Source organism: Anopheles coustani, chromosome 3, assembly GCF_943734705.1.
Source record: "Anopheles coustani chromosome 3, idAnoCousDA_361_x.2, whole genome shotgun sequence".
Taxonomy (NCBI): Eukaryota; Metazoa; Arthropoda; class Insecta; order Diptera; family Culicidae; genus Anopheles; species Anopheles coustani.
The window spans coordinates 26,609,600-26,636,604 of NC_071288.1; the positions used below are offsets into that span (position 1 = coordinate 26,609,600).

Sequence of the window (27,005 nt, forward strand, 5' to 3'; positions counted from 1 at the left end):
TGGGTCTTAAGCATGATCCATAGTGAGCGTTGAGACATTGCTCACATAATTTGTACTTTGTAGCAAGCTCTTGTCTTTTCTTCACGGGCCATTCATTAAATGACGTACAATTACGCAGGCGATGCTCGGTTCTATTACACGCAAAACATCCTTTTTTCTCTTTCTGGACTGTATGATGTGTAACTGCTTCCTTTTTACGCGAATCTTTCGACTTAGCATGCTCCGCCAAGTATTCGTGTATTTCAACGGTGCTATCTAACACTTCCGAGACTATTTCATTTAAAAAATCCGTCAATGTCCGCAATGATACCGAATGCTGACCTCTTTTGTAACGCGACCAGGCACGCTTGTCAGTATCTGGGAGTTTGTCTACTAACTCTTGCATGAGTAGTGGGTTATAAAGATGGTATTTTAACCGCGCTGCCTCAAGATGTTCGCAGAGCTCTTCGACCGCGATGCTGAAAGGCAGGAAGCTGGTCATTTCCGTCGCCTTTGGTGCCTTAACGTCGCGCACTTTTTTCAATAAGTTATTCAAAATAAGTTCCGGCCTCCCATACACCTGACGTAACTTTTCGATTGCGTGTGGCACTGAATCTGGTCTTATTAATTTTCCGCGTACAAGCTCATATGCCGGACCTTTAATAGATTCTTGTAATCGAACAAGATTTTCGTTGTTGGTGAATCCGCAAGCTTTATTCGAGGCTGTATAAGATCCGTAGAAGTGCGGCCAATCTTCGGGTTTGCCATTGAAGACCGGCAATTTTTGGGAAATTCCGAGCCGAGCACGACGCTGAGCTTTGGTTGGCAATTCGTCCATGATTTCTTCTTCTTCTTCGCTAGAAGAACTTTCACTGTCCGAAGATGATTTCACATATTGTTTTTCTTCTTCTAATTTCTTCATTCCGCGTGTTATCCGCCGGGATGTTCCTTCTCCAGAATCGCTATCTTCAATTTCCTTAAGGAACTCTAAACGCTTCTTCGCTTTTTTCAGCACGGCTTTCTTGTCCGGAGAATCATCTCCGCTTTTCACCGACTGTTCCATTGTCTTTTTTGATCACACTTTCACTGACTTTTTGGTTAGTGTTTCAAACTTCACACACGTCTCTTTTTTGCACTGTCACTCTCTTTCTATACGTTTATCGTATCTTTTCTCAGCGTTAGCACAAATTTACGCGGTTTGGTTCTTTTAACACTCACTGTCCAATGTCAATGGCGGAGTTGCCTTTCTTTAGCTCACCACTTCACTCGTCTTTGATTTTCACTTGTGAAGAGGTTCACTACTTTTTCGGGACGAAACTCTTCGAGAAGATTTGTGAATTATTTTTGAGAATAATTCCTAGTTATTTTTTTTAGAATGTTATCTCGAAAAATAACGAAATAGCTGTTTTTAGTAGATAGTTCAAATGGCAGCTATATTTCACATCAACCTTCAAACCTTCAAGCCTTCATCAAACCATCAAACCATCAAAACCATCAACTAAAAAAAATACTATTCCAACCTCCTCTCTCAAAGTCTTCATTGCAACTAACTTATTTCTTGGCTGACCTATTCTATCTTATTTTACTCAGCCTCCTTTGATAATATGTTTAAACTTTTCTGGCAGCGCTAACACATATCATGTTTTATGATCCAAAAGTTCGATCCCGTCTATCAGTAATTTACAATATACCTCTAACGGTGTTTTTAAATTTTCAACCATTGTTCCTAGCACGTGTTTGTCATCCTGATTCGTACGCTGCACTCGACTAGCGCGTGTAAACCAGTTTGTTTATATCTGTCAAAGTTGCGCTGATTTTGCAGATCAGTCAAACCGCGCACACAAACGAACCAGAACTGGTCAGTCGGTCGAAGATACTACGCAAGGTTGCAAGTCGTTCCTCGAAGCGAAGTGTGTTGTTGGCCAGCTTGGTCCATACATCTCCGGTGGAGTTTCCTTCTCCCCCTTCCTCCGCCGTTCAACCCTGTACGATAAAACCGGTCCCTGTAGCGTGTGTAGTAGGCAGAAGTGCAGAAGTGTCGGCGATTTCGCAATGGTTCCAATTGATATTCTCTACTATCGGTGATTTGCCCCTCTGTTTGCTGATTCGCATCATCGTCTACTACAGAACAGCGGAGTTGCAGTGTACCAGTGAAAAGTAAGTGTGCAGTAACCAGTTGTTGCGAAACGAGCAAGAAGAATGGAAGAGTAAAGAAAAACGAAACGCCAGTCAATGTCAACACTTGGTTGCATTTAGTTTCTCGTGTTTTTTTTATTCTTTCGCAAAGCGTTTTACGTGTCATTTTTCAAGAGTGAGGTGTCTGGGGCACTTCTTCACCGGTCCCAACACGCGTTGGCTGACGGGAATCGTGTGGCGTTATCAGTATTATCTTGAGGGTTCAATTTCTCGAAGAGTATGGCGGCTGTTCGAGGCCAGCCAAGGTTCTTACCCCCTCGGGCGAAGGTGTGTAGGTAGATTTAACGACGATTGTGCCTGCCGAAAATATGCTTTCAATGCCTTTGTATCGGTGATAAGGCAATCAGTTCCATCGTGCGTTGAAACGTGTAGGCAGCATAACGAGATAAAGAACCCGCGTGGAGAAGTGCGTGCTAGAGTGTCTAAAGTGTTCGTGACTCGTTTCTACAGCGGTAAGCTCTGGGATTCAAAGTTTCCATCGGTGAAGGACACAGCATAAACCTGCTAGACACGGAAGACAAAAGAAGCTGAGTCCCTATCTTATCATCTTCATCGAAAAAATCAACCTGGCGGCGTTTACTAAACGTCATTCGCTCTCAGCAAAGGTAGCCTGCTTTGATACTTCAGGGGGGGCTGAGCAACCGCGAGCAGAGATCAAATGCGATTGCATGAAAACAATAACAACGGGGCTTTCCCGATCGAACCGTCGAGTGGTGGTGCCAGGCCATCATACGGTACATACGGTGCTTTTACTCACTTCAATGTGCAAATTAACGTGGCTGAAATTGAGATGCTTCGAGGTTGGAGTTGCTGACGGGGCTCGGCCGGATTCCAATCTCCCCACAGAAACTTGGAGCCACGAGATGGCCGCGTAGCCATTACGTCATCCCGGTTCACTGAGCACACCATGCTATCCACTACTCGCTGTTTCTCTCCCTGTCGTTGGTGCATTCGCTCCCATCCTTTTACTCTCCTTCTCTTGCAGTACCAGCAGTGCATATCGTGTTTCGGTGATGCAACCGTGACCGCGCTGTTCGATTCTTTCCGTCTCACCGGGTACGCACGTCTGATGCAATCGAAGAACGAGACGAGGGCTACCGGTGCCGGTCACTTGATCTGATGCAAAAAGTTGCCGGATATCCTTCGTCTGGAAGACATATTGAGGTGGCCAAAAAACATTGCAACTAGTGCGTAGGCACTAAGGAGACAATCAACACGAATAGACGAAATTGTTCCATATGTTTTGGGGGTTACCATAGGATATCAGTAATCTTTGGAAATTGGATTCTTTTTCCCGCGATATGATGTTAAAATTTTCTCATTGTTGTTATTTTTTTCTCCCGGCGTTTGCTATCACCTTCGCACAAGTGGTTGTATCCAACGTTACATAAACGCAGCAGCGCACGTGAATTTTTGACGAACCGATCCGCCGGTTTTCTTCGACCAGCTTTGCGATTTTTGTTTTTTTTTTTTTTGTTCATCTCATGTTACGCCATCTCACCCCCACCAAACGCAAAGAGTACATGGTGGTGTGAAAAGGGCCCGGGGGGGGGTTTACTTTTCGAACACCCTCCATCGCAAGAGATCAATGCGAAGCGCCTGTACGTTAAACTTTGCTCCACTTGTGCCTTGAAGTGCGGTTTACTTCGCGTTTGCGGCAAACGTCTACTACTGGCGTAGAAACTGTAGTCAGCAAATTGGACGAAAAGTTGGCCTGGGTCTTCACCACCTTTCATTTGTTGCATCCAAGACACTTTTTGCCACTTTGGTTTTGGCGGAGAACTTGACAATATTTACGTCTGGTGCAAAGTAACCCACATAATCCACAAAATGTCAATTTCTGTTTCGCTTTTGCTTAGTAAACGTATAGAACGACGGAGTGGCAAACCTTTCTCCTTCGAAATAAGGGAGTGCTGGTGGGTGGAATGCCTTACGTGTCCAGTTTAATGACCGGCCTGCCGGTGTCCTGTCACGAATTTGAAAGCGCTTAAGCTGGTTGCGTAAAGTCTATGCGCAACGTGTGGTCGCAAATCGCGAGTCAGCGTATGATTTGAAGTCTCGTTACCATTTCCAAATGCTCGTTGCTTATGCTATGAAACTATACAAGAGTAATGTTGACAATGGCCAAAACCGTTAAATTTGCAAGCTTACAATATTGTTAGTTTGTCAAGAATATCCTCAACTATGCTTCATTTTTCACCATATTTAAACTCCATTCATTTCCTGCCTATCTTATGCTTTTTGAATCAACCAAAAGAACTTGAACTAAAAATTTAAAAGTGGCAGGGAATTAAATTTTTGCCGTGATTTGTTTTCTTGGTCGAGTATTTCGGCTCCCGTTTCTTGTACACCAACGCTAAAAAGGATTTAGGTTGGAGGTGGATTTAATTAGTATGATATGCAGGCGGCGACAGGCCCTGAAAAGCAACTGCGGGTTCAGGCCAACTAATAGGCGGCTTGGTGGGAAAACTGTGCCCGAATGGTCAAAAAAGAAATGTGTTTTTGTTTTACTTTCCTTTCGCATTCAAATGTCTCATGTTACAATCGCTGACTGTAGATTTTTCCTAATGAGGGTGGACATTTTTTTACGATTTTGAATGTGATTTTCCTCTTTTTTCGGGATGTTTTGTTTTTTTTTCTTCCACTGCAAATATATTAAACGGCTTTAAAAGCTCATGTAGAATAGTTACATTTCTTGAATTTTTGCATCCTCAGGAAAAGCATCCTCCGAGGTATGCATTTTTGTAACTGAGTAAACATTTATTTCATAATAATCTTACCATTCGAATTCCGGTTTACTGGCTTGAGAGCTTGTAAAAAGAAAATTTATTTTACACTTTCAATATTAATATCTATCCTGATGCTCTTCGGGTGTGCCGTAATTTTTCACCCTTCTTTTTTTCTTACCATAGCTGTGGCGCAGCAACAAATCACAGCTCGAGTTGGAAAAAAAAGGAAAACGAACCGAAAGCACGTTGGAGGTGGAAGGTTCACTGTTTGAAGTATAAAGATTCTATTGCCACCGAGCCTAATGTGGTGGAAAATTGGAGGATGTCGCACAAAAGTTCAACAAGGGCCGGTTGCTGCCTTCAGTTCGGCGAATGGTTTATTTTCAATTTCGGAGGCCCTTTTTCGAGAGTTTTTCGCCTTCATTCCGTGTTCGGCGGCTGGGGAGGTTCAATTTCTATTCTACATTCGGATTTTTTTTTTATCTCACACCCTGCCGAAGCTGTATGCCACCTACGCTCGCGAGAGTTATGTTATTGAAATGTAATAAATTTCGCATTATTTTTGGAAGTACGTCCGTGGAAGCAATGAACCATCGCTCCCAAAAGACGTGCCCGTTTGCGAAGATAAAACGTTGGTATCCGCGTCTTTCTCTTTCCGTTCCTTTGGATCCTTTGCGACGCTAGGCTTGTAGGTTTATCCTTATTATCACATCTCGAGTTTATCGTCTACTAATTGTGTGCATTTTTCCTGGCTACTAATTAAAAATACTGAAGTGGTGTGAGAACACCTGCAACACCTGGACGGTTGAAGTAAGTTTCCGGTTTCCGCAGCAGCTTGCAGCCTTAAAACACGGCTGCAAAATCGAATGATTTACGTCCTCCTTCCTCTGGTTGGCAACGTTCGGTACTTTTGCGATTTATCTGATTGGATGCAGCTAGCTCCGGTATGCTTTTATTACACAACTGCATTCATTATTATGCACTAATGAACCAATTTGTTGGATGATTCTGGAGGATGCGAGGAAAACAAGGTGTTTATGGATTCCGGTTGACTTCATGATGTTGTTGAAAACTCTTTCACCAGGAAAAAATACACGCATTACGAGTACACTTGCACGAGTGAACTAAAATTTTCGTACCCTTTTATTTCTCTCCAAAAAGGTTATTTTTACATTGTCGCTCGCTTATAAACCCCCGGGATTAGATCGTTTTCCAGGTTTTAAAATATTAGGTCATTTGGTAAAGTATTAGGACATTTTAATAAAATTATGAAAACGCATTACAGGTGCATTAAGAAAACATATATGACATCCTTTCTGTTTCAAAAGTCATAGTTGTTACATTCTCCCTTTTACCTTTAAGATTTTCTTCTTTCGTACACAATCGCTTTTGGATGCGGGCTTAGTTCGAGTGCCTTTTTTTAACAACTTTGTTCGAGATTTAGGCCACCATGTCGTGGACGTGGTAGAGTAATCACGACCGCTCCAGTTTCTCTCGTTTCGGAATGCTGCAAAATCTATGGCAACGGGTTCGGCCATTGACGGGGCCTTTCTCTTTTTGAGGCCCTCCGAAGTTTCTCCTTCGACCACCGAAAATCCCCCCAAAACACCTGGTTAACATTGAGAGATTAAACGGTAGCACAAAACATAGTTGGCCATGCTGTCCAACCCCTGGTAACTGATCAAAGCCCAGTTGGCTCGAGGAATTAGTTTTCCCATCGGTTTTCGGGACCTTGTCTCGATGTTGAACGTCCGAAGTTTAAGAATTTTGGCAACGCGTTCCGGACAATACACACCAGTACGGTAGTAAGCCTCACCCGCTGGCTGACGGGTGAAAGGAGCTTGAAGGTGACCGCTGTTGATTAATAGTTGAGCTAGCCGGATCCGGTAGAGTAGTGATGTTTTTGAGCTGAATTATAAGATTGTTCGGTTTGGGAGCCACTTGCGAGAAGAGTTTGGAGGTTGAAATTATGTTGAATGCAACGGTAGAAGCTTAAATGGTGTAACGTATCCATTTACCCTATCTGTTACAATCATCAGCATGGATTGAGTTTCGATAAAGAATTGTCAAGGTAGATGCTTTTGAGTTGCCTTAGTTAGATAGCCAATTAATTTGAGGGAAATAACACTTTTCAGAAGATAGAGTTATGCAACGGGTACCAAGCGATTCAAGATATAAAAGTTGCTCTAGTGCAAAGTGAAAGTTGTTCGTTCTTTCCTTATGGCTTCTACGGTTGGCGTTGTGCCTTACTCGCCAGACTTCTTTGATTTGGTGAGAAATTGTGTGTCGTGCTAAAAATAAGTCTCTGAATTCCCCAAACGGTACCCAACGAAGGCTTCTTCAATTTGCTGCTATTTGCGGTTGGCAAACAATCGGTCGGCTGGAAGAAATTGATAAATCGTCGAGCAATGCCGCAATTTCCGTAATCCATGGCTTTAGCGCTGGGTATTCTGGGGTAGCACACGAATGCCTTCAGGGACTTTAAGAGTTTATGTTTGGCTCGGCTTTATTGTGTCTATTTACCAGCAGAAAACTGAACATGCGGTCGGAAACGATAACAAGAGTTCTTAAACTTTTCTGCTACCGAATGGACACAGCTAGCTAGCACATTATTCTAACGTTTCATAGTATTTAGAAAGCTCGTTTTGCTTGCCAATTAAATTATATATTTGATAAACGTTTGGGTATTTCTGTGACGCGAATTTGTCTTGAAATTAACCAATTTTTCTACTCAAAAGCACCTAATATTTCTTTAATTTTGCCTATCATCGTTAACCAGATTACCGTGGATCAGATAACTTAATGGAAACTTCCCGCTATCTGCTTTATGATAAGCTTTGCCACGGAGTCACTGGCTCCCAGGGATATATTCTCTACTCCTACGAAGCAAACGAAACGCGTCTTGGATTTTCAGAACGGAATTCCAATACGCAGAAACGTAAACGTCGGCATCCGTTTGCGAAAATCGTGCGATTCTTCGTGAATGATTTTCGCATAACTACCCCGGCCGGATGTCTCCCTCGAAATCCTCCTTCTGGATGGGTCAATGTACCATAGATCGGTGAGTTGAGCTGGTGGTGCATAACCGGATATTTAAGCGGCTTCATGTCATGCAATTTCATTAGCTTTCCGAGAACGAACGAGATTCGCTTTTAGTTTTGTTTCCGTGGAATTATATTTCCCCAGGCAGGGCAATATTTTTGCTACAATTGATGTTATAAAGTGCTATTCAAACTCTCTCTTACTATACAGAAAACCTGTTCTATTCGAAATCAATTTATATATCCCAATATTTGGGATTTTATGCCACATCAAAAATTTGTGGAGGTTTTCGCTTTATGCACTTTCGCATTGGATATCAAATGAATAGATCCAACCAAAGCTCAGCAACTGATATAGTGATTCATTAGCATCCTTCCTAAGTTCTGGGAACGGCGAACTTAAATCTACTTCGACGAACGAACTATGAGCGTAGCACACTACTATATTTGTTGTATCCCTTAAACACATGCCATCCAAACGCTCCAGTATGGCGGTGATTACGTTCGATTTTGAAACAACCAACCGTAGGACGGAGCCAGCAGCTGCAAACCGTTTGCAACATCCTTTCTGTCGTCCTAGATAGACGGAGGCGATGCTGTGAAGTGCATTTTACTTTGTTTACCGACATTATCCTCAGACCACATTGTCACCCCGTTGCTGGGTGGCAATCGTTGGGAAATAATTGTCTGAATGCGGACAAATCTAATGACTGTTGTGTGTTGAATCGTTCACACTCATTTATAAACCGCACCATACCGGAAGTGTCGGATGTTGGTGGTGGTTTAGTGTCGAACTAAAGCCAAGGGAAGGGTAATTTGATTTTCTATCTCCAGTGAATCATCGCTCTTGAAGCCATTGCTCGAATGTTCCAGTGCTACTGCACGGGTATTGCTGTATATTAAAGTGTCGCCTCACACACCGCTGGTTAGTAGATAAATATAGCAATACTTAACACTTAAAAAATAAAAAATAAACATGTGACTTCAATAGAAGAATGTGATCAATTAATTTGTATTTGGTTTGCTAACAGATTGCTATAAATCTACTCACCGTAACCCATCCGTAGCGCCATTATCTTGTTTGAAACTGTCCAATAAATTCACTTCCATGTTTCGCTCAGTTGAAGCGGCACCAAACATCAATTACAACCACCGGTCAGGCCGATCGGTTGTACTCCAATCCGCAATACCATATCGCCAACGCATGACAACGCTTACATTCGGATTGGCCAACACAAACAATGCCCTTATGGAAAAAAATGAATCCAAACAAATACAGCCGTTACAGTATTTTAAGTATGTTGTAACAAGATCAGCAAATGCAAAAAAAAAACTGCAACCTTTTGTCGCGCAAAAAAAAGAACAGCAACATAAACATTAAACTTATCCATCCACCACCGCCGAACTAACGACACAGACACTCGCCCGGTGTCAAGTTTACCCATTGTCCATTGATGCATCCCCCCATTGAACCTTTTTACGCCCCATGCTCCGGATGTGGTGTCGATAATCAACGGTTGTTGTGCAGCGGGCCATGTGCGATACGTAAACCGCAATCTGTTCGCGATCTCTCTCTGTGCGATGCCCTCGTGGGAGTGGGCGTTCCGGTGACACTTTACACCCAGGACGATGCCCGCTGGGGTCGAATGCAATCAAATGGGCAACGGTTTTTTTAATTTTCCTCACGAATCGAGGCGATTGTTTCATAAATTGATGCATTATATTCGTGAGGATAACAGTTTTACACACTCGACCGCTATGATTAAGTGACTTTTTTTGCATCAATTTCATGGAAAATTGACTGTTTAATATGTTTATTGACAGGATGTTTTTTATTTGCTTGTTGAACAATAATTAACCAGTTCTTGATCAGGAGAAGGCATGCCATCGTAATGATTCCGCACCTGGTGGTTCTCCTTGCAGGAAAAACGTGAAAAAATGTGCATGGAATTTTTATTATTTTTGAAAAATTGATTTTTAATTTCGTCGTTTTCAAATCTGAAAGTTCTGAAATCGTACGAACAGATCTTTCTTTAAAGAATATAATTTAACCAACGAAGTGCTGACTTGGTTCAAACTGTGATTTTAATTTTACATTTGCAAAAATAGTCTGGTGTTTCAATAACAAAAAAGGACGAAGCTCTAGAATTAGAGCTGTTATTTACAGACAAATAGTTAAACACTTAAGCGCTAAGAAAAAAATAGTATTCCCCGTAGTTATGTTATTACATTGAAATTGATCCCGCTTGCTATGAGTCCACTTTCTTTGAGTCCTTGATGCGCCTAGATGTATGCAACTCAGCAACAGAAAGTAAATATTGGACCTCACAGAGAACAAGAGAGGGTTTTAAATTGTACTGTCACTTTGATTGTAACATTTTAAATTGTTACACATTCCATTAACTGTGGCTAGAATAGTTCATGAAAAAATGTGCACACGCAAATTTACTCTCAGCTGTGGAGAAAGAAAAACAAAGAATGACGAGATTGGAAAAATTCATTCCGCCCTAGCAAATAATAATTAACTGCGAGCCACTCACTGTCAATCCGGCCGGAGAGCTGAGCTTATCCGGTAACGTCGAGTCCGACCGATTTTTTTGAAGCCGTTTTTATGCCCGCACGTTATGCCACGGTGGGTGTGGATGCAATGGTACAATTTAATACACTGCTGAGCGGACAGAACGTCACATGCGCCATCCATCACCAATGATCTGCTGGCCGATCCCAACCGGTGGGCATTGGTAAGATTTTGATCCATTTATTTTAGTCCCTTCTCTAGCTCTCGTTTTTCCTTTTTTCCAAGTAAAGCTCGATTCAGGAGTGGCAGACTCGCTTGTTTACACTTACTGCCGTATACCCTCCTGTTGTGTGATAAGAAAGGACGTGCGATATTCACATCCCTGCGCCGCCACCTCCGGCTGCGGTTTGATCGAGCCCCGCGCCCATCGCTCTGGACACTGGAGATAACGATTAAATCGTTACGGCCACGGACGACGATAGCGCGCCTTCTGCGCAATCGGGTTCGCCCGCAATCGTGATAGCGAGATCGGTTGAAATAGTTGTAGACACGTTGTTCGCCCGAAACCGATAACGGGGTGAAAAAACGGTGCACTCATTTCTAAACGAACTTGTCGGTGGTTAACCGCTTCCGGGATTGACCTTGAGAGATTGGTATCGTTTGAAATTTCGCACAACGCAGGAACTCACCCTTACGATATCCCTCGTCGAACGACCTCGACTTAGTTCGATGCGAACGTTCCCAGTGGCAACAGTCGAAATAGTGTGTGGTTCCTTAAAAGTGACTCCACTTCGAAACGCACCGAGCGTGTAACGGCCAGTTGCTGCGACCCGTAACGTCACGTTCTCTTCGATCCGGACATTCCAGTGACGAGTGACAAACCTGGATTTGAACGCGTGTAGCCCGTGACAGCGAGAACAACAGCGCCAACGGCGAGGCTGTCTGCAAAACAACACTTCAAGTGGCGCACAGTTACGTGGCGGAGAACTAGGTGACGCCGTACTGTGGCACTCCTACGGTGAAGTGCACAATAATCCCGACCGCAAACACAGGGCTCCGAGTTCCGGGAGTATAAAACCGAGGGCTGGGACAAATTGCGTGCGGTTGCCTTGCGATGTTGGTACATCGAAAAATGGGTCACCAGTTTTCGCATAAATCGTTTAATCGTTTCTAGCTACGTTTCCGTCCGAGTTCGTTTGGACAACGGGATAGGCTTTGAAGTTGCTAGAATAGGTTGATGAAACTGTAAAATGAAGTACGGATTATTGCCTGCTGAAAGGGATGTTTTGAAGTATTATTTTCTTCTATTTTTGGTTATATTGATGGATATTCTATTACAGTTTCTAAGGAATTCAAAATGGGTTGAATTATTATAACCATCAGAGCTAGTTAGGTTTTGCGTGGGTTGAGCATTACATTTCATTTCTATCTTGTTTATTATCTATTACATGTTTACCATTGTAACTCTATACATGTTTACCATTTTATTTGTTTTGACACCTTTTTGTAGAACTTCAATACTTGAGGCGGCTTGTGACTAGAATTAACGAAATCATAATCTCGTTCATAGTCGAAAATGGAATTTATCTAATTATAGTATTTCTCGGCTTTTTATTCCAAAGTCCCATCAAAACACTAACAAGTGCCAGGTTTCATCTAACAATTTGCTCTATAACGGCAACAACGCATCATCGTTGGCATGGCAACATTACCGTTCTACAAAGCCACATTCAATATCTGACATGTTTCATCTCGCTGTCGATTTGACAGCTCTCAAACCTTGATTTCGGCCTACGGTGCTAAACAAGAATGCATTTTCAACTAATTTTCACGCTAAATAAAATGTAACTTCAACAATATACCGTTTCAAAAACTGTCAATCGGTTGAACAAAATCAAGGTTTAAGCGCTTGCAGAATGGTCGAAACTAGGTCCTTCGTGTTTAAGTTTCATCTGCACATTGTTGGTAAAAAGTGCGCCACTATAATCCGCCAAATGTAAGTTCTTGCTACTCACTGGTCGCAAATCCACTTCAGCGGCAATGATGCACGCTTCGTACAACCTGCACATTCTTTTCCAGTTGAAGTGATACGCAACAATCGTTTTTTTTTATAAAAGTTTTCATTATGTTCACGAAGAAAAGTTTTTTCCCAGTAAACGTTTTGCTTAAAATGTTTTCCGAAATGGATATCTTACGCTTTCTTGCGATCTCTCAGCAAATTTGTGTTGTGTTGCTTCGTAAGCTGCTTGCATGAAATTAATTATGAATCTAAATGTACAAACCCGCGTAATACAGTGCATCGTAATTAATTTTTCGGTGGCTCTCTTGAGCCCGTCCGCTTGAATTAATATCGCGAGCTGAAGAAGTTAATTAATTTTTCAAATATTTGGATTTACAAGAGAAAAAGGATTGTCCTGAAAAATGTTTCAGTGAATTTATTTAGTCCTGCCTTAAAAACACCCGTACCCGACACCGTATTTATTTATCAAGCCACCAACTCGCCGGCGTGATGAAATTTGATAATTTTTCGTAACCATTCCTCAGTTTTCCCTGGAGAACTTACTGCCACTGCTTAATTTTGCACTACTTGCTGTTTAATCTGCTGAATTGCCGGCCGTCATCGTTAGCGCGGATTGGTGCTGATCTGAAGAACGTTCCGTTCCGAGCTATTCCAAAGTATAAATTGTGTAGCATTGTTTGCTACCTATTTCTTGTTTTTTTTTTGCGCTCAAACAACTAAGTAAAGTGTTTGCTCTGCGAAATTATCCGTGCAATTTTGCACCGAAATTGTTGTACCGGTGCCACCGAACCTGTTCGTTCTTCGTTACCTGTCGGGAATTCTGGAACACACACGACGGCTAAGGGAAAACCGTGATGTGCTGCAATTTATCTTGTTCAATTAAACATTTAATTTCACATAGTTTGCTGGCCAGAATGAGCGAAAGCTGTCTCGAGGGTTTGCAGGTTTTGCAATTAGTTTCCAATTGGTTTCGAACCAGGATCACCACATCGAGGCTTTGTTGCGCCAGTGCTAGTACGACGAAGCATACCGCGGGAAAGCGGGAAAACTTCCACATTTCGCAACTTATCCATACCAAGGACATGGAAAGCCGAGCCTATTTTTGGACAGACGGGCTCGTTTGCGATTGAACAAGTTTTCTGCCGAGCCGAGGTGGTGGGGTGTGGAAAAATAGGTTATTGAATGTGTCGTTTGATTTAGGTTTCCAGTTCGGCTTCCAACGAGTGGAGGGACTCCGTGTAACCGACTCCTTTTAATCTTCTAAATATACACACTGCGCACAAAACTTCCCCGATAAACTTCAGGTGTGGACCCATTTTTTACGTTATCTTGCTTTTAAGCTTATTTTTCTCTGGTCTCAGTTTTCCGGTCATTGGGATGTTACAATGTGGCCACCAATCAGCTGCAGGCAGACTAGCCTTAACCGTAGGATAACCGCAAGGAAAAGCAAATAAAATGTCGGAAATTGAAAATGAACGGTTATGTTCTCTTCGTGGTTTCGGTTTCCGCCTTTCTTTTCTATCAATATCGTAGTATTTTTTTCTCCTTCCCGAGTTTGCTGCAAGCAATAGTTTCAATGTTAATCAAACTTGCTAACCTCTTGACGAATGAACAAAGACAAAAAGGATCATAGTTCGTAAGGGATATTATGTCAATGCGGGGGATGTTATAATTTTTTTACAGTGTTTTTACTCAATAGTTTAGTCTTAAACTTTTCATAGTATTCTCCTGGAGATCTTTTGAGGCCGGTCACCGATTGTTCCCCAAATTGATTTCTTTCCGTGAACAGAACGACACCCCAAGTTTTGCACTTGCGTTTCGCTTCGGAAAACACTTGTGCCATTCGTTTTTTAAGTGAAACATATTTCTTGGCTACAGAAAAGAAGCTAACTGCTCCATTTAGCCAACGTCTCGTGAATTCCTCAAACGAGTATAATTAATTCATTCTCTAATTTTGTGTAAATTAAATGAATACCATTAGATAATTGACTTTCGGGGCAGACCTTAACCATAAAAGATCATTCGCAGCAGGTTCCAGAAGTGGAAACTTGCACAGCAATCGTGTGAATTTATTCAACCGATGGAAAACCAAGCACATCAGCATTCGCAAAAGGTCTTTCGGTGCTACTTGCACGCTGAACTGCTTTCGGGGCTATTGAGACTGTTTGTTTGCCGGAGGAATAGCCGAGTTCTGGTTTCCAAGAATATTTCCGTTGTGTGTCTCGTTTCCCACGAGCGGGCAGGGAAATACTTTCAATTTGATTTCTCAATTCGTCAAACTATCTCGAAAGATCGTGCAAGATTCTGGGGAAGGCGACGAGTAGATAACGTTTGACGCTATGTTTGGGAATGTTTTAAAATCACTGCAAATAAAGCAATTTGCACGACGATGACGGATCTCCAGGAGTGGCAGGTGGGGGAGGAGAATTAATCAAATTTGAAATCGAATCGAAATAATTAAAGCAGGGCCGCGCGTTTCTTGCGACAGCGTGGGGAAGAATGAGTAAAGATTGAATAGAGAAATTTCAACATTCGGCTTTTTTCACTTCTTTTTAGATTTGGTTTGTTACGTGTGATCCGCTGAATGGTATCCTGTTTTTCTTCTTGCCATTTGGTACTTGTACAAACATTTTCAGCAATCATTTTTCGCTCCATCCAGTTCCAGACTGGAACTTTCCCGTCCCTTGGCAGCTGATTTTATGCTGCTCTTAAAGCTTTGTAGAACTTTACGTGCAACATTTGTTTTGCGAGCGATTGTTTACAAGCTTTCGATTTGTTATTGGCTCATCATGGGCGAAAGAAATACGACGGGAGAAAAAGAAGTGTTTTCGACAATAAAAACATTCGACATTCTTTGCGTGCCAGAGATTTTAAATTAAAACATCCCGGAATGGGGACAGTTGGGCGCTTGAAGCTTGATCGATAAACGAAAGAGGAAACTGAATATGTTTTAACAGAATTTGGGGTCAGTTTGATCATTTTCCATCTTTCGGACCTTTCCCACCCGAGGAGAGTTTTCTTTGGGCGAATCTAGGCAAAAGATGTTGGAGAATAATTGGTTATACATTTAATTTTGATTATTGACCATGGGTTGTTATGAAACATTTCGTAAAGCTGGTACACGTTGCTGCCAACCTTCGCTCTGAATCAAGGGTCGACACGTGTTTCCTGAAAAGGGCCAGTTGATGAAAAAGAGCTCAAACCCGCGGGCCAGATACCTGAAACGATGGTTTAATGTTTTGTTGGTAATATTAAACCCTTTTAAAGAAGAACATCAGTGTTTGAATTCGGTAAACATGAGATGAAATGTTTCAAAATTACACCTTTTTCCACTAACTTTTATACTTATCTTTGTTGAATTTAGTTTCTTTTATCATACTTTGGAATAAATCATCTGGTTACACTATTTTACCGTAGGAAGATTTTGCTGCAGTAATTTCAATTATTAAAATAACTCGGCTTGAGTTTTGGGAACCATATTTCGTTTTGTGATGGTGTCAAAAATTGGTTTACTTGAATGTAGTTATTCGGCATACCAAGTAAACATGTTATTTAAAACAATTGGTGTAATACAGTGAATAAATCTTTCAATTGTTTCGTTTTTGTATGTTGCACTTAAATATTCTTAAAAAGGACATTCTTATTTCGGATAAAATGAGCCAGCGGGCCAGACTTTCCCGACCCTTGCTCTAAATGGTCGAGATATGGTAAAAACCATCCCCATCGAGAACACGATATATGAGCCCCGTTGTTGCGCACAGCGGTGTCAAAAGTGAGAGAGATTCATGATATTAAAGAGTGATGTTCAGACATCTCGACGAACCCTCGAAAGAACGTTGACTGATGCGAACTCCAAGCAAAACGTTGGCCCCCATTCTCGTATGCTGCCAGCGGCACACAGACAACAATCCGGATCTAACAACCCCTAAACAGCAAGGGCACATTACTACGGTGTTTCGTAAAGCTTACCATCATGATGGTGGTCCTGATTTCCGTCGGTGCTACCATTTCTGGGGCTTAAAAGCTGGTGCGGTTTCACCACTCTTACTTAACGACGTGGCACGACTACACGCCGAACTCTGGGCGAAGTTAGTCGCAGGGTAGCAACAGAAGCTGCCATCGTCGCCGCCTCATCGTCGGTACAATCACTTTTCAAGGCCGCTGCCCGTCTAGTTTGGTCGATTTTCATGTCGTGCCTTAGTTTCCCTGGCTATCGTCAGCTGCTCGGCGGTGGCTTTACACTCCAGCTGAGATCATGATTACTTGTGTCTGTGTGTGCGTGTAGGTTTTGGAGAATTTAAGTTTCCTCATCCGTGTGGTATTGAAAGTTGACTTGCCGGAAACACGGAACAACACAACCACGCCAGAAAAATGTAAATAAAGCAATCAACAAACTTCTGGCCATGCATCTCTCATGCACACACTTTGCTTTGAGCCGAGTGTAGCTAATGTAGTTTGCGTTAAAGTAAATTGAATCACACAAATAATGCAATTAAAATATAGCATCGCCTTTGCCACGGCTACGATCGAGACGTCTTTGATCTGAAATTGCATTCAGAAGGTGCAGCCAAACGTGATTGAACTGAGAGAAGAACGGATGCGGATATTCATCTGGGTCGTGATGCTGTTTGTTCGCCTTACTTTCGATAATAGAATTATTTTACCCTAAATCATCTACAACCGCATGTAATTTTTACTCGTTTTAGACACGTCGTGCAGCACAGGTGGTTTCATGTTTGCCAACATCTCGAGTCTCCAGTGTCGGTCGAATTCCGTCCTCGTTGAATTTCACTCTCCAGCACGTGAGAACGTAAACATAATCAATGCCTGAGCGTACCGCCGAACTACCAATAACCCCGGCACTTCTTACGCACCCTGGTAATTGAATCGCCCCAACGAGTGGGCTGTTGATGATAAGCGCTGTTGGATGTTGGAGGATAAAAAAACAGTTCCGGTTGCATCGAGTTTGAAATCAAAGGCAGGTTCGAGAGTCCGCCCGGTACGTGACGGTTGTTATTGCCCTACGAGCACATCTGCCGTTGGTGGACGTAATGAGGAATCTGTGGACGCGCGAGCATTATGGGAAAATAACGCTGCAATAACAGCGACGGACGGCGATGATGATGCGAACATGTACGGAAGTGGATTTATGCCACGTAGCACTGGCTGTATAAAGACAACAAAAAAAAAAATTGGTGTGACAACGAGTTCGTTCAATTTGGATTGCGGTGACCCATGGAACAGTGCGGAATCCCGTGCGGAACAACACCGACGGATAGCAGCGAATATTGCTAAAAGATTGGCAGGCTTTGTGAGAGCGTGACAGCCGGCCATTTTATACTTCTCGCTTCTATTCGCCTCACCACCGTGTTTTCTCGCGTCTAGATTGCATCAAGCTCTTGCATCGCGACAGTGATTGCATTACATGTGCTCGTCCCACTTCACGGCGGACAATTGCCGCTAATTGAGAGGAATCGAAACAATTCTGCGCGCGACGATGGGGCGCAACACTCAACCCGTTTGGAAGATAGCCTTCCGCCACAGACACAGGTTGCCGCCCACCCTCTGCAAATGACCTGGGTCCCATCGAACGAAGGAACGAATCATGCAAACCACGTTCCCTGGCTTTATGCTAAAGTTCGTTGTGCCGTTGATCTTTTTTCCTGTCCATCGCGTTTTCAAGAAATACTATTTTTAGTTGACTTGGAACAGTTAATTTCTGCGGGGAAATGTTAATTTTTGCTGGAAAAGCAGTGGCCATTTAATTAACTAGAATTTTCCCTAACTCTACCTTAGCAGTTCTAGTTATATCATATTCTATTCTATGTCCCATTGCAAACAGTCTGATTTATGTAGGGCTGAAACCATGTTTCCCGGTAAAACAGATGTGCACCCGATTGTTTTCGAACTGCCAACGGGACGTACAACAGACCACAGCAACCCGCCTCCTTTCGGCGGACGTGTCGGCAACCATTTCCGCCCACCGACCAGCCATCCATCGACGCGGCTCGATTCAACAATCAGCGGGTCTTCTTTACATTCCAGCTGTAATGAATTTAAATTTGAATTTAAATTGAAGTATGGAACACGGAAAAACGAACATATTGCTCCGGGCTACGCAATGTACGAGTCGGGGTAGCAAAAATCACTGCCGTATCGTATCATGCGTTTCTTTGTCTTTATCACGCCCACATTTGTTGTGCGGCTACATCTCGGCCCTGTATCAATGCTCCGAGTTCTCACACCAGACACTCGCACCATAACCCCTTTTTAGTGTTCCACGCCGCATTCTTTATCTATCGAGAGGAAGCGGTGGTTATGCGGTTTACTTGCATGCATTCGAGTCGCATGCGTTTCGGTGACATTAGTTTGCGGTACGATAGTACTTAATCTCATCGCTCGGACATGGGGGAAGAGTTCCTTTTCATCCTTCTTCACTTAGAAACTACTCTTGTAAGTACAATAAACGGTTCATGTATTGCCACAATGATTTGGTACTACTATTAACAAAGTTTTTTATGTTAATGGGTTTTTTTCCGATACGCATAAGCTTGTTATGTTTGCTTTCATTGACAAAAATATCGTTACGAATGAAACAATGAAAACCTTTTGCACTAAATGGCTATTTATTTAAATAGCCTATTTGCACCGAAAGGTATATTTGTATATTAGTATATTCATACCCGTTCTAAACTGGGTGTTTGCAATGAAACATGAATTCCGAGGGAAACTGCTTCATCGTTCATGCAACATTTATCATTTTGGATGAAATGGAAAAGCTTCCTGTTTTTTCATAAAATGCTCTGGAGGATGTTCAAAGATAAATATAAATGTTCAAATCCAAACAAGTTTTCCAATTAAATTTAGTTTATCTGCACGGATGATTGCACGGAGGAAAATGTAGAGGTGTTTTAGTTGAGGGCCAAGAATTTAGATGAAATTGATTGCCTAGTTGTAGATCAACGGGAAAAGTGTGTGGTAAATGCGTAGAATATATAACCTCTACAAATTGTTTGTGCATCTCTGGAATAAAATTTAAATTAGTTTTTCACACTGCATACCCCTTTCGGTGGCTCATAACGACGTGGGAATTTGTCACCGACTTTCCAATCCACTTTGTTATTTCGGATCACTTAGCTGAAAGCATGTTCTTGGAAAATAATTAAACGAAACCAACCAAGCAAAAAGCTGCATACATTATGAGCGATGGTGTTGCATATGATTAGCGACCCGGACGCGGACATGTTTTGCAACCGGAAAACATATCGTAGGACAATATAAAACGATGACCAATTACTGTGTGGTTCCCAAGCCTTGGCTAATCCACCATGTTCGAGTATACTTCTAAAATTTTGATTTCCGGGTATCAAGTTCCGATGGGGTATCCAAATCTGCCCGTCAAATTTGCAATTTCAATTGCAAAACCCGGCTCCGGGAAACGGTGGTACGAACAACATTGCCCTGTTGCACTATTAGTAAAGATTTTCCCTAAAAATCACCAGCAGGGCGTATTAGCGAAATTGAATCCGAATATTAGCATCTGGATTATGGGGAATTACGCCTGTTTGGAAACGGCTTCGAAAGCTTATTAAATACTGGCACATATTAGAGCGGTTGTGCATGGCGATATCGAGGACAATAAAAAAGAACATCAGGGAAATTATATTAATTTTGATCCGCCGCCACTTACCCGGTACATCAGGACAAATAAAAAATGGTTGTGGCAAACGAATGGTGTCAGGCATGGCGGATAATTCACTGCTTTTTCATTCAACGTTGAAGCTAAATGTCGAATTCCACACCAAATTGCGCCACCCGGAATGGAAGCTATTTGCGTGCTGCTGGCTGTGCATGCAGACGAGATTAAACCCGATGCCCAAAATGGCTCTCTCTCCGACTGAAAAATTTGCTTGTCATCTGGTTCATCGCTTTTGCCAGCTACGTGGATGATTCCTTTAAAAGGGCTAGACCGGCGAACGAAAACCTTTTCCCCGGGAGCTCCGGGAAAACGTCATCATCTCCCCGGTTTCGTAGCTCCAACGAAAGACGTACTAGGAGTGCGCATTATTGAAAAGAACGACCGTACGTTTTCCCGACAGTGTCGGAATCTTGTCGAACGCCTCTCCCTTTTTATCGCTTGCTTCATAGACCGATTTCCCCAACCAGCACGGGAGGGGCTGGATGAAGCTGAAGGGGTATCAGCGACGGGCACAAACTTTCCCAATGATCGCGTCTGCCCGAGCGCATCCCGTAAGAACCGCCAAGACACGCTCGCAACGTGATAAATTCTTGGCGACATTCTTTCACACTGCCACCCTTCGAGAAAACCCGGATCCGTACTCGTCGTGCTTCCGGTGGAGAAGTGGAGGGAAAACGGATGATAGAAATAAAGGAAAGACAAGGAATCCACTCCCACGTAACGACGGTAGTGCGCTATCTAATTTGGAAAAGTTTACCACCCTTTTTTCTGTCCGCAAGAGCTGATCCTTAGGACAAAATAGGGAAAATTGGTTGGTACCGGAAACACCGGTGGTCAAGTAGGGCTAAGTTGTTGTGTCAAAGTTTGTCCCAACGATGCCTTCAAGTGGTCGCAAAATCTGTGACTCTATTCCGTTATCAATGCAGACAGAATAGCTGAGCGTTTTGCCACACGGAAAGATTTGCGTCAATGAAATTTCGCAAACAAAATAGTTGATTAATTAATGATAAGTGAAAATAAAAAGAAATTTTTAAAAATAGTTTTATAACGTTAGCACATAAGAATCCTTCAAGTGGGCAGCGTTTGGCCATTTATAACCCCACCAAAGTATAACCACTGTGCCTGACGCGGGCTTGTGTTGAGTTATGACATCCATTAACGTCCGATCCTGGGGTTTGCCTTCGTTTATTTTTCTCTTCCGGAATTTCCCTCTGCAGGCGGTCGTTTACGCCGGAACACCATTACAATCCCCCCGGATCGAAGCACATCCTGCACTGGAAGGTCGTTGGGAAAGTTGAGTTCAGATAGCTGGCGAGAACAAGCTGCTACTGTCCAGAAAAGGACATCATCCGTGAATAGAGCCACGGGCGCATAGCCAACTAGGCACAAGGCAAAACGACGAACGCATCGCTCGCTCTCTCTTGGGCAACACATGGACCACTCGGAGCACCACGACGACAGTAGGCACGCGAACATGTCGGGCAGTGGGGTCGGACACGCCGGCCACGGTATGGTTGATCACAGTGCACACGATCACACGATGATGGAGCACGGGGCGCACGGTCATGCCCACCATGGGGCGGTTGCGATGGGGCCCGGCGGTGGCGGCCCGGGCGCCATGGTGCACCATATGATGTCGATGTCGGTGAGTTTTAATTGCTTTTTTTCCATACGGCAGAAGATATTCCCCGGCCGTAGGAGGATTTTACTAATTGTTTTACTGTCGTACTTCGGCTTCCATTTCAGTTCCATGGCGGTTACGAGGAAACGATCCTGTTCGAGCAGTGGAAAATCGATAGCGTCGGCGGGCTGCTGTGGTCGATGTTGGTCATCTTCGTGATGGCCGCCCTGTACGAGGGCCTCAAGTACTACCGGGAGCATCTGTTCTGGCGGACGTACAACGCACTGCAGTACCGCCCGGTCACGGTGACGGAAAAGAGCAACGGTAACGGTGTGGCGGCGGCCGGCGGCACATCCACCAACGGTGACCAACGAAGCGGCCCCACCGACGGGCTGAACGTACTGATGGGCACGGGAGCTGGAGGCGGTAGTGGTACTGGAGGTGGCAGCAGTGGTGGCAGTATCCTGAACGAGGACACCAACCGAGTCGTACAGTAAGTGGTCCTGCGTCGAACAAAATCGACCAAACGGGGGGAGCTGCATCTTCAGCGGAATGGCTTCATCCGTTTTGTCTTTCGTGTGTAGAGTGGAAATTTGTGGGGGCGGGAGGGAAAAGATGTACACCATGATGCATTTTCTTACAATTTCCATTTTTTTCTCTTTATCTCCTTTCTCTCCCGTTTTGTTTTCTAACACTTACCCTTTTCTGGGAACCACGCTGTGGATTTTCACCCGTTGGATCTCGCCTGTTGTCCATACATTCGACATAATCCAACCGACCATTATGTACATAAAAATACCTACCCACACACGCACAACAACTATCCCTCCCTCGTATCGGGCGCTTTCGACCTTTCGAACCAACCACCACATCGTATCCAATGTCATCGGCTGCTCTGGTATCCTGGCGCGGGTTCACTTACATTTACGCTCCCTCCATCCGTCCGGATCCCGAACAAACACACACCATCCCTCTTCCAACACAACAGCATGGTTGGCGAGGTGATCCACAAGCAACCGTAAGTTTCGGCCAGTCCACCGCTGGCAGTGGGAAGATTGCTTGGATTCCGTTCCTTTTCTTGTTTGGTTGTTGTACATAGTATTTATGTTTTTTTTTGTCGATGCTTTTTTCGGGTTTTCGTCCTGGCGAACGTGTGGTCAACATTCGTCGCCCCAGTTGAAGCATAAATATAGATTTCGTTATAGCTAATAATGTCCACTCGTAAACATAGTAGCTCGGAAAGACGCCCGGCATCATTGTGAAAGCCCGAGAGCGCAAAACGAATTGAAATTCTCGACAGTAAGCCAAGCACCGAGTGACAGTGGCAGCTTTCCTTTGCCCGTGCATTACCAGAGGGCACGAGAAATTATAATCGAATGTTGACCACCGTTTGCTTGGAAGATATTTAAAAAAAAGACACACGTTAGAATGTAGGGAGTGCTCTGTGCAGAAAATTTGTTTTTCCATTCCCTGATCTTGGATGTAGCTCTTGGATGTTTTTCTCAACCATAACTTCATCCCGGCATGATTCATGTAGTGCATGTGTGTAGGAAAAGCGATCGTACGAAACTTATCAGCAAAAGTTGTCAATGTGCACGACAATTTTCTCAATCCTATTAGCATATCTTTCCACCCGCCAGTCAAAGGAAGCGCCGGAAATGAAAAAGTAATTCGTATCGTTCTCATTGCACCGTTTCATGTCGGCTAAATAGATGCAAACGTTGTCATGTCTGCTGACGTGAAGTTATTTTTTTTGTTACTTTACCTCTTTTTAAAAGGTTTGTAGAACTTTTCTGGGGATCCATAAATCACGCCCCGATACACAGGCGAAGGACGACGAACGTGTTTGCAATATTGAATTGACATTTTTCTACTGCACCCAATTGCATTGGAATCGTGGCAAGGCTTTAGAATGATTTACTATGTATGTTTGTCCTGAAGGGACAAACCCTTGCGGCCATTAAGGCGCAGAGTGCAATTTTGTTGCGCCCAGTTTATGGGCCGAACGTGTGTTTTTCTTCATTTCCATTGTACCTTCAACGCTTATGCACAAGCCAAAGAAAGCTTTTTCTATTCTGCTGTAGAAGTACACTCGTCGTGTTTTATGTTGTTTCTCGTAGCTTCCCGTTGTGACCGGAAGCTGTCTTTAGTGGCGCGAACTTGCAACCAGTTCGCAAACATTCCTTTATTGAACCAGATGCATTTTATTGCCGTACATTTGCCTTCCCGTTCCGGTGGCCTTTACTGTCCTTTCTAATTAAACTTCTGATGGAATAATCGGAAAATGTAAGATTGCAACCAAACACACCCGCGTCCCAGGATATTAAATTAAATGCAGAGGAAAACTAGCAAATGAAGGTTGTTCGTGCCGCAGAGAATTTCCAGAATTGATTTCCTAAATTTCCCACCAACAAGGGGCAATCCCTTGTTATCCTGCCATCGTAATCAAGCCAAGCCGGTTTTGTGTATAAGGTGTATAATACGTTCCCGGATATGACGAACCGATACGTTAATTTGCCGTGCACTCATTTTCAAGACGACGACGACAACAACAACGGCTGTCGTTGTTTGCCAATTTGTGTCAATTAGTAGGCATGGTATGCTTCGCGGAAAGGTGCGCGAATAAGATGGGCACGTAATGTTAGAAGCTAATGCATCCCCGTGCACCATCCTGTACTGAATGCGAAGAAGCGAGAAGTCGTTATGCGTAGTAGTCCGTTGATTTTGGCGGGTAATAGATAGCGAGTATGATTAAGAAAGTGAACCGGTTGCTATGATTTCGAAATGATGGAGTAAGATAAGTAGAGTAGCCTTGTTTTGTCCCGTTTATTTTCCATCACATTGTAAATTGTCGAAGCACAAAGATATGTTTATAAGTACTTCTAAGTATAAACCAGTGACCACTGCAACGCATGGCATGGAAGTTAGTATGCAGTAAAGTTCAACACAATCGAACGCTAACGTCTTTCACTTTTGGTTTCCACACTCTCCTCTCTGGACACCCTGATTCCTTTTCACTTGCAGACCTACGATGCTGTCACTGATGCACCTGTACCAAACACTGCTGCATATCCTGCAGGTGACGCTGAGCTTCCTGCTGATGCTGATCTTCATGACCTACAACACGTGGCTCTGTCTGGCGGTGGTGCTGGGTGCTGCCCTCGGTTACTTCCTGTTCGGCTGGAAAAAGTCCGTCATCGTCGACGTCACCGAGCACTGTCACTAAATGGCGCCAACAAAAGCATGAGCAGAATCGAATACCACGATGCGGTTTTGGTCAACGGTGGGAAGGTGTAGCGCCAGCCGACCATCGTAGTCGCGTTGGAAGAGCATGCTCGTTGTAGGTTAGTTAATAATAGCCGGATTTTAAGGCAGTCACGCCAACCACACTACCGTACAACCATGGTCATAGAACTGCCGTCTGACTTCAGGTCGACGATGCTCGTCACGTTCCACTGCGATGGCATATCCCACGAATCTACGGCTAGTGTAAGAGCGAAGCGAGGCCTAACCCCGGCACAGATACCAAATCCACAACTGTGTCTGAGTGGAACCATGCAGACGTGTCAGAGATGGATAAGCATAAATGAGCAAAAATCGCAAAAAGAATCGAGTTTAGTGTAAAATTTACCGGCACGAATTTAAAGGTGTGGATAGTTGGGTGCAATCTAGCGTTTCTCGCGAGTATGCCAGACACGCTTCCGGCGATTGGCATAAGTTTTATCTCTAGAAAAGTTAAACCACCTAATACCCCCAGAGTGACGATGCTCAAGTGTCACCCACGCCTAGAAGCACCGGGTGGCAATACGCTCAGATTAGGATACTGGAAAAACGGTTACCGTAAGCATTGTTTGCAAAATGAAACAAAAAAGTACGTATGATGCTAAATGTTGGAGAATGTAAATGTAAATAGTATAATCGAAGGTGCTGATGATTGAACCAGGATTGATCACTATCAAAAATCGTGCGCTTCCGAACCTCTCCGGAAAACCGGAAGCGGCATGATGCTACACACACACACACAAAGACGATATCGTACTATATACAAAACAAAATCCTATATCTGAGCTTTTTGTACAGGAAGTAGCGAAAAGAGGGTCTGATAAAGAGAAAAATTAGCCAGACACTCACAAGAAGAAACAGAAAATATTAAGCATGCGGAAGAAACAGCCTTCGATGGGTTAGGAATTGAGAATAGCTGTTGGTGATAGGTTCAAACAAAAAACCATATAGATGTTGCGTTTGGCAGGAACTGGCGAGGAGGCGACCGGTGGAAACAGTGTATCCTAAAACCTGAGGTGTAAAGAAGGGCTCCCGCTTAGCGGAACGCAAAAGTGAACAAGACACTAGAAAGACAAACGATAAACTATTACACTTTTACGAATTCTGAGCGGTGGCCGATTTGATCCAGAAACCACTTCGCAACAGTAATCCATGTGTCTCCTTGTATTGGTCATTGTTGTTGTTGTTTTTTTTTTTTTGAGGGTTTAGTTTTGGCAGAGAAAAGGAACCATCCTTTTATTCTTTTATTTAAGTTTTTTGTTTTCTTTGGTTTTAAGCATGCTGTTGGAGTGGAGAAAAGAAATAGAGCATAATCGTTATAGCATCTACCTTTAAATTCACACTCCATTCTTGCCCGTTGAAAAGCAATTTATTCCCATTGGTCGAAATAAGCAGAAAAAATGTTTGTTTTATTCTTCCCTCATTAGAAGAAATTCATTACAAATCGCTAAAAGATGCTGTGTAGATAATAAGCGCGCCACAGTAGGGAGAACCCCCGTTGTCCACCGTTAAAGCGTAACCACTCTAGAAAACATTCTTTACTCGTAGACCACCCCGGAGGAGAGGCCCAGCAGGAACGCTCAACCGTACATTTACCAATTTGATGGTGTTTACGTGGGAGGAGCTTACGAAACCCCGTTGAAAAATAGGCTTTTATGGGAAAGAGTTCCGGAGTTTAGTTCAGTTTATTCAAACCAGTACTTTTTTCTTTATTGTAGGATCTTTCCTCCTCCGGCTTAACTACCGCGTCCGTTTGAATTGGTAATTTTCGCGACAATTTTTCATCTTACCGTTAGAAGTTTATCTCCTAGTTTAGATTGTTAGATTTTAAACGAAATGATAGTGATTTATTCTCTTTTTTATACAAAAAAAATCATATATACACAAAATACACACGGAAATTGTAAATGATTCTTGTAT

The 27,005-nt window shown here is 43.2% G+C and overlaps 1 protein-coding gene across 3 annotated transcripts; it reads left to right on the forward strand.

Annotated features, from left to right (window-relative positions):
* Window positions 1–1,855: 1,855 nt before the first annotated feature.
* On the forward strand, window positions 1,856–26,996 carry LOC131272803 (high affinity copper uptake protein 1). Of its 3 annotated transcripts, none has more exons than XM_058274661.1 (5): window positions 1,856–2,136; window positions 21,400–21,827; window positions 21,929–22,296; window positions 22,792–22,821; window positions 24,828–26,996. In XM_058274661.1, the coding sequence occupies exons 2-5, from the start codon at window positions 21,615–21,617 to the stop codon at window positions 25,027–25,029; spliced, it is 813 nt and encodes a 270-aa protein (XP_058130644.1). In that variant the 5' UTR covers window positions 1,856–2,136; window positions 21,400–21,614; the 3' UTR covers window positions 25,030–26,996. The 3 variants fall into 3 exon arrangements, with proteins under 3 accessions (XP_058130644.1, XP_058130646.1, XP_058130645.1); XM_058274662.1 differs by lacking the exon at window positions 1,856–2,136 and adding an exon at window positions 17,231–17,482; XM_058274663.1 differs by lacking the exon at window positions 22,792–22,821.
* The last annotated feature ends 9 nt before the right edge of the window (window positions 26,997–27,005 follow it).